General features: G+C 40.2%; 1 protein-coding gene across 10 annotated transcripts in view; it reads left to right on the top strand.

Annotated features, from left to right (window-relative positions):
• Positions 1-11,769, top strand: part of ZMYND8 (zinc finger MYND-type containing 8) — a 76,614-nt gene extending 64,845 nt beyond the window's left edge. For 8 of the 10 annotated variants that reach the window (XM_027805206.2, XM_055721711.1, XM_014279820.3 and 5 more), the window contains 6 exons: positions 850-1,040; positions 2,120-2,200; positions 3,276-3,354; positions 5,095-5,334; positions 5,509-5,666; positions 10,343-11,769. In XM_027805206.2, coding sequence (XP_027661007.1) covers positions 850-1,040; positions 2,120-2,200; positions 3,276-3,354; positions 5,095-5,334; positions 5,509-5,666; positions 10,343-10,444 — 851 coding nt within the window. In that variant the 3' untranslated portion in view covers positions 10,445-11,769. Of the gene's footprint in view, positions 1-849; positions 1,041-2,119; positions 2,201-3,275; positions 3,355-5,094; positions 5,335-5,508; positions 5,667-5,978 lie in introns of all 10 variants that reach the window. The other 2 variants (XM_055721712.1, XM_027805210.2) reach the window with 1 other exon arrangement.
• Positions 11,770-13,654: the final 1,885 nt, after the last annotated feature.

Raw genomic sequence — 13,654 nt, 5'->3', positions numbered from 1 at the left:
TCATTAAAAATAGATTGAAGAGTATTGCCTTTATTTATTTTTTTTTAAATATTAAGGTAGATAAGTCATTAGGGATGAAAAATTGAGGGTCTTTTGCATTTTGATTTGTACTCTCAATTTTTAATTACCCACTGTTTAAGATCATTTGAAATATTGACAGAAGATGAGAAAACTTACCCTCTTTGAGTTAACACTGTGAATAAGTTCTTTGCTTTAATGAGTTAATCTAACGTTGCATTTCTTGCTCTGCAGCCAACCAAAGGCTAATGTTGATCTGGATATATGTATATTAAACAATTGCAACACTAATAATAATCAGTAGCATTAAGAACAAAAAAATGGGAATAACACCAGGAAGTATTCTAACTAGGCTTTCTTCAACAACAGCTCACTAAACCGTGTTTCAAAGCAGAGAGAAAAGAAACTCAATGATACGTTTCAAAATGATGGCAAATGAAAATGTCAAAGTCTAACTTACGTTCATATGTATGATGCTAGTTGGGAGTTCTCGGGATTGAGAGGTTAGGAAGCGAACTCCTAGGAAGTGGGATGGAGAAGTCTCAGATGGGAGGAACAGAGAGCTGAGGGAGACTTGTGCATTGGCCAGTCTAAAACAATACGTTTCAAAGAAATATTTGCTTCATTACCTTTAAGCCTTACAATTATGTGCAAGTTCAGTGGCTGAGCACTTTTTAACTAATTGATTAAATGGCACCATTGTATAAATAATGTAAGGCTGTGAAATGGTTAAGTGCACATATTTCAGTTAGACATTAAAGTCAGTAAGTTTGCCAATTGGTTTTCAGAATTGTTTATGTGATTGATCTGCTGTATGTTCTCTTTTCTTAGCTGTGCAGCAAAAAGAGATCACCCAGAGCACTTCCACATCCACTATAACCTTGGTTACAAGTACTCAACCTATTTCTATGGTTACCAGTTCTGGATCTGCAAGTACACTTTCTTCCTCAGTTAATACAGACTTGCCAATTGCAACAGCTTCTGCTGATGTGGCTGCAGATATTGCTAAATACACTAGCAAAGTAAGTTCTTCAGCAGGGTTTTCTTGAAATTTTGATTTTGAAGTGAACTTCCACATTTTTGACATTTCAGATTCTGAAATAACTTTATTTTCAGGTTGCCATATGTTGCAAATTCATTCTGCTAGGTAGGAGCAGCTAGATTTGGTGAGAGCGCAGAGCCGTCTTTTCAGACCTGGCTGAATAGTGCCACTGCCATCCCCAGAGTGCGTGTACAACAGGCTGCAGCTCCCAGACACTTTAGACCCTTCTCATGTTTCCCCTTTGCTGCTTCTTATTTATGTTTCATTGCGTTTTGGACCATTTTCTTTTTTTTCCTAAAGGTGTAGATATCCCTATAGCATCGTATTTACAGTAAACATTAATATTTCTTCATCTGTGTCCAATAATACATATACAAAAATGTACTTTTGTTTTAAAACACTGTATAGATTCATCAGTTGGTAGCTTGTCGTAAGTGTGTATTCATCTATTAAAACTGAAGCTAAGTCGTTAAAGGGAAGATGTGGTGTAATACTTGTATCATAATAGTGTCAGTGAAGGATGGGACAGCAGCTTTTCATCTGCTCTCTTGGATCTTTAAATAAAAATATTAACGTGAATATTGTATAAGGAAATAAAGTTGAGTACCCAGGCATTAAAAAGCATCAGAATTAATCTCAACTGTCAGCTTCCAGTATTCTCACTCAACCATATGGTCTTGGTGGGAATTTTTTGGGGGTTTGTTTTTTTTGTTGCATGGAGTTTTTCCCCCAAACTCATGTGTTTTGTGTTTTGGTTTGGTTTGGTTTTGTGTTTTGTTTTGTTCGTAAATTACATCAATGGCTTTTTATTGGAAAACTAGAAGGTCAAGCAGTTTACCAGTTCAGGACACTTAAAAACCAGAGTCCTGATGAAAAGTGTTATAGTCTTACCTTTTAAATAATTCTCTAAAAGCAGACCCAGATAAATATATTTGAGAGATATAGGGCATTGTTGATAGTAATGTAAGTTCACGTTAGAGTACCTGAAAGGAAGTGAAAGTGGGTATCTCTTCAAAATACATATCAAAGAAATATTTTTTTTTCCATTTTGTCTTTCAGATGATGGATGCCATCAAAGGAACAATGACTGAAATATATAACGATCTTTCAAAAAATACTACTGGAAGTACAATAGCTGAGGTTAGTGTGAGATTAAAAAAAAAACAAACACTGCTTGTGTTTTAACTTTACTATGTAACTATACGTAAAAAGTGTTATATATTGAGACTGTCTAGAGATCCTAATTTCTGTGCTGTTTTAGAAGCAACGGTTAGAGTGGTGGAGAAAAACACTGAAAAAGTACCAGATGGGCTCTATAAGATAAGCAGCAAGCCATAAAGGCCAGATCCTTAAAGCTTCTGTCGAGGATTTAATATTGTGTCACACTGTTTAAAATCAGAAATTAAGTCTTATTTTGAAAATATCTTTTTTTTTTTAATAGGCATTTGTCCAATTAAGTCTTATTTTGAAACTATCTTTTTTTAAAATAGGCATTTGTCCATTAGAGGAAGACATTTTTAATTTCCTCCTAGTGCAGTAGCTTATTCCACTTACGGGATTATGACCATAATTGTGAATGCTTCTTGAAAATACTTTAATACTTTTTGAATTTGTTACGGAATGCTAGACATTGCTTTTTGTCTCCAAAGATAGCACTTAGTATCTTTTAAGTGTCTCCTTTAAACTTTGAAAAAGCGGATTAAGCAGTGTAAACTAAGCATGAATGTGAACAAATAAAGCTCAGAGTTAAATTTTTTTTAAGTAAAGATTTCTTTGCTTGTTTTAACCAAAACTAGGAAGCCACAATTTTGAGCAATGACATTTGTATTCCTAATCCACACCGAATTAAGAATTTTCTTTCCTAAACCTCATCTAGCTAAAAAGAAAATAAATGCAAACAAAACTGAGGAATAGGTTTTTTATTCCAGTCAGAGAAGTTTGAGACTCAACTAATTTCAGAGGAAGCAAGATCAAGTTCAATAGAAGTGCTTCTTGTTTTCAAACAATCCTGTAACTTTTATGGCAATAAAATAATACATAGAATACTTCAGACTTTGGTTTGGGTTTACTATGGTCTTGTCCTCATGTTTGTATGAAGGAGCCTTGATGTAAGTTGATGATCAGGTTCTTTGCTTTGGGCATGTTTTTCTGGATAATAATTACATATTATACATTCCACCCAGTTTATTATTACTGTTATGTTTTTGATATTTAGATTCGGCGTTTGAGGATTGAGATAGAAAAACTCCAATGGTTACATCAACAGGAGTTGTCAGAAATGAAGCATAACCTAGGTATGAAAACAGCAGTCCAAAGCAGTGTGTCAGGTTTTGTCCCAAACAGAAAATCCAGATGCTTGCAGTGCGTATTACCCTCATCGTGTGATGCTGCACATTGCCCAAGTGAAAGACAGAAAACCTTGTTCAAATGTGCTGCGCTGATGTTAGCGGACACCTTCTGAGTATGTACCCAAAGTTAATCTGCACACACCAAACAACAGGTGTTCAGCCCTCTGAGACAGATCTAGGCTAAAGAGAGCTTTTGATAGCACAGAACAACTCTTGATTTTTATGCATCATTGGATAATCCCTCTTCATGAGATATTTTATGCTGATTATTTCATACCAATTCTCATATGAACCAGATTCTGTTAATACAGCCCCTGGGGGAACCTGCTTCCTCTGCTGTCTTTGTAGATTGTAGCTGACATTTTGGTTCAGATCAGCTGTGGGTGTACAGGGTTGTTTATGTGAAGTGAACAGACAACCTTGGCTCAGTCTTTGTGCCAGACTGTCCGTGAAGTAAAGTCAAAACACTACCTTAAACAGATAAAAGAATATTCCTTCTTGGAGGGGGATTTTAACCTCCACATTCACTCAACCATATGGGCAGGAAATGAAACCATGATTAAAATCTGATTACTCTTAAATGATCTTTTTTTTAATGCACTGAACTGTGGGAAGAGGTTTGCAATTGCGTGATAAAGTCTCCGGTAAGGTACATGCAGCCCAGATGGCCTTAGGACTGTGTAATAGTGTCCTTGTCCACTTTTTGACTTTCTTTTTGCGGGGCACATCTGGAATCAAAGTGAATTAAGGGCTGAGTAACCCCATATTCAGGCTCATGTCTTTCCTTTGTTAGTAACATTTTGCTCTTTCAAATAACGATAGACCAGTTTTTGCACTGCTGCAGTCCAGCTTTCTTCAGAATTACTTGGGTATGGCAACAGTCACAGAACTGAATCTCTAGGTCTGCTCAGAAATAAAAGAAAAATCCTTTAAACCCTCTGTCACCAGTCTCATGCCACTGTTTTAAATAAACACCCTTAATGGTGTGTTGAAAGTATGTCAGCTTGGAACACCTTAATTGTACTTGCCCGCTTTCTTGAAGATTCTGTCAAGCTGTCTGTAATCATGGTCACTCATAGTGACTGAGGTATCGGTTTATAACGGCATGAATCGTGGGTGGCTCTCAGACCAATCGTGAAATAAGGCTCAAATTTACAGCGTTGTTCACGTAGCGATGAGTTTTTACAGCTTTGTCAGTGTCCCTCTCGGAACTTTCATGTTTTTCTTTGTAACGAAACCAAGATACAGTGAACAATCGATGCGTTGTTGTTTATTTATGAGACGAGGAGAACTAGAATTCTCTGTATTTTGTGAATATTGGAGCACAACACAAGTTTGGGCTTGTAAAGGCGAAGTACGTTAGCAGCAGCTGGATCATCGTTCTTGTGGTTATGCTGCACCTGGTACACCTGGATTCTGACCCTTTGTGGGACACCTAGAGCGAAAGTGTTAAACAAATGGAAGGTAACGGTTAAGGGTAAAAAATCATGGTGCCAGAATAAGAGAAGAAGATGGAAGACTTTCATTTGTTGAGTAGGTATGAAACAGGGTTGCCCAAACCGAGGGAATATTTTGATTATTACTTTGAATTTCACATTGCCTTTAAACTCATGAAAATTATTGTTTTGCACCTTGCTGTTGGGGGGTGGAAAATGCAAACCTCATCTTTCTTTGCATTTTGAGTAGAACTAACAATGGCTGAAATGCGTCAGAGCCTGGAACAAGAACGAGATCGTTTGATTGCTGAGGTGAAGAAGCAGCTGGAATTGGAAAAGCAGCAAGCAGTGGATGAAACGAAAAAGAAGCAGTGGTGTGCTAACTGCAAGAAAGAGGCCATTTTTTACTGCTGTTGGAATACTAGCTACTGTGACTATCCATGCCAGCAAGCTCACTGGCCTGAGCATATGAAGTCTTGCACGCAGTCAGGTAATCTTGCTCTCTGGGTTGCCCGTTTCACCGCTGAGGGAGTTACGGTGGGTGGGTGGGACACGCCGTGGCCCAGCGCTCCTCGCTGTGTGGGTGCCGACCTGCCTGTGAAGAGTGACCGTGGACTGGTGCGCGTGAGCAGTGGCTACTTTCTCTTTTTTTCCTGTATTGTAGCTACCGCAACACAGCAAGAAACGGATACTGAAATCAGCACAGAAACATTAAATAAATCATCCCAACCCAGTTCAAGTGTGCAGCCTACGCCCACAGAGACAGCCAGCACCCCTAAGGAAAAGGAAGGTTCAGCTGATAAAAGCAAAGAGTGTGTTACAGTAAGTATCACTGTGGTGGTTTCAAACAAAAACAGTATGTAAGATTCCTCTGAAATGTACCCCTAAATGCTTCCCTGGATCAGCCAGGAATTTATGACCATTTGCGTATTTTAAAGTGTGTGATTTGGGGAGTGAGATAGGGAGTTGTGGTTTTTTTCCTTCATCTTGGCAAAAAAAAAATAAAAAAAAAAATCTCCTTCTCTCCTCTGGGAACACCCTTTCCCCTTCACTCATTCCCAGTAAAACCTTGTGTTGGCTTGACTCATCCTTCCAGCCAAAGGGGACTGGACCTCTTTCTCTCTCTCTCTCCAGGACCCATCAGTGTAGCTTCTGGTCTGGATCTTTCGATACAAGTTGCCTTCTGATAAGCAATACTGACTGCAGCACTTCCAAGCCCTTCTTGCCTGGGGGTTCAGAGGCCAAGCTCAAGACCTGCATTCAAATCAACTTCCTTTCTCCCAACAGACTGCCACTAGGGTACCACAATGTTCCATAACACTGATACAACAATCCACCTGGATCTACAGTTAACGGAGCAGTGTGCAGTTACGAAATCCTCCATAGCATCTACTCTGATAGTATTCAGTAGGCAAGGATGAGCAAATGCTCTAATAAAAGGGACTTAACATTGCATATATAGAAAATGTTTATAGAGAAGATTCTGCTTTATAGGTAGGGCTTGACTATTAGCAATTTCAGCATCGTTTTTCTTCTGCCCTTGCAAGATTTATTAAATGAAAAAAATTTAGGGGGGGGGCTGATCCTTCAAACCCTTACACATGATCCCCCACATCAGTAGGAGCCTTGTTGTATTTTAAAATATTAAAAGCAAACTAATTTTGTAGTATTGTGATTCCAGCATGATGTCTCATCGAGATAGTCCTATAGAATTGGGAAGCATAGTAAACTAGAGAGCTGTGTTCATTTCTTGACACTTTTGCTACTGTCTGGTGTTAGATCTCTGGGCTTGACATGTCATCTAAGGGAGTAACTTGAGAAACAGATTTGGAGAGGGAAAAAGGATGTGCTGTTCCACGTGAATGCTTCGGTGAATTTAGTTAAACTCTGGCTCAGTCGATGTTCATAGGCATTGTTTGTGGCAGCACAGCCTTTGTATTACTGGGGAAATAGGGGACGGGATAAATCAGTTATCTAAAATTTTTGCCAGGGAATATTCCAGTTATACAGTTCTGGAATTGCTTTCACATAGATGTTCTACCTGAAACATCATGCTGTATACATTGATCATGTTCATAATTTGCATTTTGTTATTAACAAAGAAGTAACCTGTGAATTCATTAAGATGCAAATTTTTAACACAAACAAAACATCCAACATAAATTTCATATAACAATAATAATAATAACAACAACTAGGTGGAATTCATGTAAAAGCTGAGACTTCTACTGAGGTTGCCTGTGCTGTCTCTGCAGATAGCAACAGGTGTGACAAGCAACCAGCCTATAAAACTGGTCCAGGTACCGCAGACCACCACCTATATTCCAACTACTCAACCCACAATTGTAAGTACAACATCATCATTTAAAGTCTGCAGTAGTACTGTTCCTGGCATTAAAACTGCTCAGTATTTCTGGGGGGTTGTCTCCGTCTGCTGTGCTATCAAGATATGAATTCACTGGTATAGTCTCAACTTGCAGTGCAAAATGTTGTATTTTGCTGTGCAACATTCCACCGTCTCATTTCATCGTCCATTATTACGAGGATTCAGGAATTGTGTAGCGAAGGCACTGAGGACAGGCTTCCATTATACATTACGATGTTAGTTACTTGTCCGTTTCATGTATATACTTGACCACATCAATGTAAATATATAGAATTCATTTTAAGTATCTTTTAAATATCTTTTTGTCTATGGTATCCTAAAGAGATTTAATTAATTCTGAGCTATGCTTGATATTCCTGTGACATCTCAGTAACTATGAAAGAAAATACGCATTCATCAGTAGTGTATCTCCCATGCAGTCTTGCACATTAGCGTTACGACATGATGAGAAGTAGCACTGGAGTCAGACCTGGGGTTTCCATCAAAGACTTACCCAAGGACACTTGAATGTGTCTCTCACAGAAGATGGGACAGAAGTGAGTTGGATTTTTGTATTTTACGCACCACAACATCCCGTTATTTCAACTGGTTGTGTTCTGCAGTGCTCACTTCAGAGTCAGCACGGCACCCGAGCTGACCTTCTTCTTACCAGAGGAAATGCGCTGACACTGCACTGGTAACTAAAGGGCACGCTCGGTCTCAGCGGTGGGTTCAGCAGAGAAGCCCAGGTGTCGATAACTTCAGTCATAAAATGACCTGAGGCTAGGTAATTTGTAAGAGTAACTATGTACCAGTTTAACAGTGTACCTTAATCGCACCGTGACTGCGAGGCCTGATGTGCTATAGAAGTTTCTCTCTCTCTCTCTCTCTCCCCCCCCGCCCTCCCCCAGCTGCAGGACACGCGCCTCCGTGAGGGTGTGTATGTCTGGACACATGCACACGTACATACAGTATTGCACAGCCATTCTATTCCACACAAACGTTACTGCTCTTAGTGGGGATCATGACTCTTCACATTCCTAGCGGCTTTTGAACTGTTCATTTTTGTCTCAGCTGAGAGCACTGTGCACCTTGCAGCATTGGCCCTAGGCTGTTTGGACTGAACTCCCCTAACAACAAGGTTTTCTATGTGTTTTAAAATCAAGTCGTGAACATCAAAGACGTTAGGCTTTCTCGTGAGTAGCTGAGAGGTTGTAAGATCGTAAGGTGGTTTTGTGTCACGTTCAGAACAATGGCAGTGAGCTTCCTCGGTTTTCTGTAATACCAAGTGTATTGAGTTATGTAAAGCATAATTGGAACGTCTGAAAGGTTTCAACCTTTATTTGTGCATGTTTAAGACTTTGTACACATTTGCGTTAGTCTTGCACAGCTACAGACACCTCTGTATTCTAATGACTGCACGTGCAATTTAAGTAATTTTAAACCTTAGTGCATGTTTATGTATGCAAACTGTACCTATGTGTAAAACTGGCAGAGGTGGAAAATTTACCTCTCAGGGAATGATCTTAACGCATTTAAGGAGTCTCGCACATTCCATATCCCGACCGCTGTAAGAACTGAAACTTAATTTTTTCATTTGTGTAAGTGTGTGTATTTAAAGGCGACTGTGGCGACCTTGACTTCCCCACCTGTAGTACTAACAGTGACTGACCCAATGGCTCAGTAGGGTTCAGTTTGCACTTTGTGTCCAACTAGGAATTTCTTCCTCTGAACAACTTCCAGCGTATCTTCTGGGTACCATTTCACTGAACCTCTATACACATCTGAAATCATTACAAAATGGCAGTAGTCTTGAATTTATTTAGCAAATTGAGTCCATGTTTGGTTTTTATTCTTTCTGCAGTTACAATAATGTAAAAATATGAACTCATCGTCTTTGCATTCCAGGGAATGGAATGAGTAGGCTTCTGGAAGGCACAGACTTTGTCACAAAGGAGCTGATAAACACTCTAGGCTGTAATCCATCTCCGTAGGGATACTCGCAGTCTTTGTTGAACACCGTTAAGGCGCTAATGTGGTTTCTTAAAACAGTGTGGGGAAGCACTGGGCTTCAGTGAGCTTGTATTTCTTCTTCCGTGCTCTCTTTGGAATGTCACACTCCCATCAGGGGGAAGATCTGTGCATCCCTTTCAGGTTCCTCAAAATCTCCCTCCCTGTTCCTTCCACCAACTATTGTGAACTGACACGGATGCATTTGTTCGGTCACCAGTCGTGCATCGCTGGAATTGTATCAAAACGTATTTGCCGTTTGTACGGTACAGACGTCTCTAGACTTTCTCACATTTTTGGAGGAAGGTTAAGATACAGACTTAAGGTTCAATAAATCTTTTTCCAGATCTTCCAGAGTGATGTGACCTTGACCAGATTGTTTAACATTCTCGTGCCTTTGTCTCTGCATCTGTAGAATCAATTTACCACCTTTAGAGATGTCCTGAAACTTCATTTGTCGAGATTTATAAATCATGATCTGTATGATGGAAGTGAAAAGTTTATTCTATATTAATATTTTTACAGGGTGTATAAGACAGTTCCCAGTAATGCTGATGTTTTATTGATTTGTGCAAAAGTTACCTTAAGTACTTTTTTTTTTTTTGTTCCAGTGGATGTTCTTTGCTCTCTTTTGTGTAGATGGAATGCATGGGGGAGTTCCTTTTGGGGAAGAAGATTTAAGTAATGTGTAACAAGAATATACTTATAAACAAGGGTATTTTTGTACTCCAGTTTGATTTGTCAAAACTTTTTCAAATGACAGAGGATTTTCGTAGCCCTTTTTCTGCTTCCCACGTATGAGTTTGGGGAATATACGTAACTGGGTGTAACTATGAGAACCTAACTCTCCAAGCACAGACAGAGTGCGTACAGTACCTATAGGACCACCTGTCCCTGTAATTGTAAGGCAGTAGTAATAATACAGACAGACTCTTGGCTATAGGAGGGTAATACACTACTTCCTACCCTGGAATGAGGTAAAACTGCGGTAATAAAGGTATTAATTCTTGCACAAAATTGGAACTTGTTCTGGATTTTCCCTGGAAAATAAATCTCTATTTCTGTGGTCATATTTATGTGACCTTTAACATAACAATATGTTTCTCTTGATTTTAATCCACAGACCATTCCTGTAGTGGTAAGTCCTTCTGCTGGGACAGTGGCAATGAGAACTGGAGTTCAGTATGTTCAGACCACAATGCCAGTCCAAGTACGAAGAGTCTAACTGCTAACAAGAAGTCCATACAATTGTTGGAATAAATAAATCTAATAGAAATGTGAAAAATAAACACAGTTCTTTGGATTAACCTCAAAGGTTCAGACTTTAGCTTTGTATATGTGTACAAAGCATTAACTACACTACATTAATGTAAAGCATTAGCGCTGGCTTAGAAAAGCTGAGGACAGGTAAGATCCATATTAAATCTATGCTTCTTTTGTAAATAATGTACAATTGTGGATGTCATTAAAGTTAGAGTACCATCTCCTTTTTATATTTGTATTGACTTTTAACTTATAAAGAGCGTTTGAAGTTGGAAAAGGAAGGTTTAATATCACAAGCTAACACTGAAAACTGGTCTTGGGGAAACTGCAGTTAAGCATCAAGTAATACAATCATGAGAATCTGAACAACTCGATTTGCATTTGGATTGAAAACAATTTCTGCACTTTGAAACTCTTGTAGAATTTCTTTGAGCAACCGAGCGATGAAGGGTATCTTTATTCAGTTAATCGTATTAGGCAAATTGCGACATTTCCAATCTGTGGACCTGAAATACATAAAAGACATTGTTTTTTACTATGACCAGACTGTTAAAATTTATATTGTTTACAGGTTAAAATTAAGTTAAAATCTCATTGAGTCTAATACCGGAAAAGTCAGACAGTGTAGTACCAGCTGGTTGTAGCACATTTGTGATCGTTGATATCAAAGATTGAGAAAAGTAGAGTTTGTTCCTATGCTTCACAGTTCAGGTTTCTGGTTTTTTTAAATCCTCCAAAAGGACTTTGAACAAGAACTAGGTGTGAAGAGAATCATGGATCGGGAAACGTGGGCAAAGGACTTCTGATGCTGGGCCAGAGCATGTATTATTTATATGATGGAATTTATGTTTTTATGTAAGCATGAAACAGTACAGTATGAGAGAAAGTAACCCATGAAAATGCTGTCTGTTACACTTATACTGTAGTACCATTTTGTATGTTGTGTAAAACGAAAGCATTGAACAAAGCAAAGGTGATGTATGTATATGAGAAAATTAATTGTATGATATCATTCCAGTACATTCTGTTGTACATTTTAGTCATGTTAATTTCTCCCATTGTTTATAAAAGAATGCGGTTTGTACAGTCTCCAGCTAGTACCCATATTAGAGGGAAGAAAGTATTAGAAGAAAAAAAGCGGAACAGAATATTCGTGAATTGCAGTTGTGTCAAAAATAGCCTAGCTGGCCTTATTTGTGAAGCATAATTGCTTTTAGCATATGGAAGTATTTTTTCACATTTTCTTTGTATAAAATTTGTATTAAACTTAAATATCTTTTTTGACAATTGTGTTTCTTTGTGACTAAGACAGCTGACACACACGATATGCTTTGGGTTTCTCCAATTTTTCAAGAAACTTCACAATTTTTTTATTAAACTGTTTTAGAAAAATGTTCTGTGTTCCTGGATTTCCAGTTTCGTTTCAGTCTGGATGAATGTTCATTTCCGCACAGTCTCCAGATCATCGATAATTTCACTTCTGTTGGGGTCTTCTGTCGCAGAGGTGCGGGACCTTTGCATCCGAGCCTGAATCCCAGTCAGATCTGAGAAAAAAGCAAGCCATGCTGGCGGTCTGTAAATGAGTCGTTTCTGTGTAAAACTCGGTAGTGTTTGTTCTCTCTTGGTTGTAACGGCAGCGAAGGTCCGCTGCTTGTGCGGCATGGACTCACTGGTTGGACTGGGGCTGGACTGGCGTGTTTGTAGGTTAGAGGTGGCGGCTTTCATGCCAGGCAAGGCTGCTGTGTGTGCCTTAATGAGCTGTTAGAAGAGGCGGGGAGCTAATGCAGTCGCTCATGTAGCATCTCCCCAGGAGTACTGTCTTAGAGCGCCCGCTCCTGCAGTTACCTTGCTGCGTGCGTTTGTAAAGCAGCTAGTGTCAGTGTTCCCAGTAGGCGCAGAGCGGGAAAGCTGGAAATGATCTGGCCTTCACCATGTCACCTGGGTGCTGGTGTCTCCAACAGAAGCTCTTGCGTTAGGAGGAAAAGGAAAGATGAACTTTATCTTTTAGCCCTTAACAAGAATTGTTACAGGAAGCCATGCCGCTTTCTGATGCCTGTTTCAGCATGTGGGGTTTTTTTTCTTTTAATGGACATTTTTTTTCTATGAAAGGGTTGTTTTCTTTCCTCATGTGAGTATGTGACCAAATCCTAGTAAAGATTATATAAATGTAAAATAGTACCTGCCAACAGGAGCTACCAGGTCAAGATCCAGCATGTCATCTTGGATACTCTGGTGGCTAGTTTTTCCATGTTTCAGCTCGCTCACTGAAGTTCATTGGTTTTCCTGAAAACTGTTTTGCATTAACTGAAGTGAAGGTCACACCTCTGCCTTGGGTGCTGTCGGAGGAGATGACGCGGATGCGGTAACTATTTAAAAGATAGGCTGCAGCTTTATTGAATGTGTGATCGAGGACCCTGACCAGGCGTAAGCTGTATCCACTGCTCGTGTCTAGAGCATCCCTCTGCCCTGTGTGGTGTATCCCTTGCGCATTTCAGAACAAAGGTTGAGAACAGTTCCCGTGCCGGGTCTGGGATTTTTCCCTCTCGCTGGTGGTGAAGGTTCAGCAGCTCTGGTACCCAACTCGGTCCTGGGGGGAGGTCTGAGTCTGGGTGGCTGCCCCTGCCTCGCTGGCTGCGAAGGGCGAGGGCAGTCAGGTGTTGATGGGGGCCGGGGCGGGAGTAAACTCTAAGTAATAAAAAGCCTTTCTGGCCGTATACCGTCCTGGGAAAACTTGTTTTCCCCCTTTAGCTACAGGCCCCAGTGTCCCTCAGGTTTGCCAGCCTGTTACAACCTACTGAAAGACGGGTTTTGGGGACAGCTCTGGTTCCCCCACACACTCTGGTTTTGGGGACAAAACTGATTTGTCTTGGAGTCTGGGCTTAGAAATGTGTGTATTGTTACTGCTTTCATTGCCACCTGGGCCCGCAGTCTGGAAGGAGGGGAGACTTGCTGGTGCTCCCTGTCTGGGCCAGTCCGCTCCGAAGCGTTGTCGAGCGGTGGCAGCGTTTGCCCAGCTTCAGCCTCACCTCGGCGAGGAGCTAACGCTGCTCCAGGCGCTCGGGGTTTCAGCCCCCAACCGGGAGCTCACCATGGTGAGGTGTCGTCAGAGAAGCCTGATGGTGGCTCAAGGACGTGAGGGACAGACAGGTGGACGGTGCCATACATGTTCAAA

Source organism: Falco cherrug, chromosome 10, assembly GCF_023634085.1.
Source record: "Falco cherrug isolate bFalChe1 chromosome 10, bFalChe1.pri, whole genome shotgun sequence".
Classification (NCBI taxonomy): Eukaryota; Metazoa; Chordata; class Aves; order Falconiformes; family Falconidae; genus Falco; species Falco cherrug.
The sequence above is the reverse complement of the archived record's forward strand: the minus strand, read 5'-3'. Positions and strand labels throughout refer to the sequence as shown.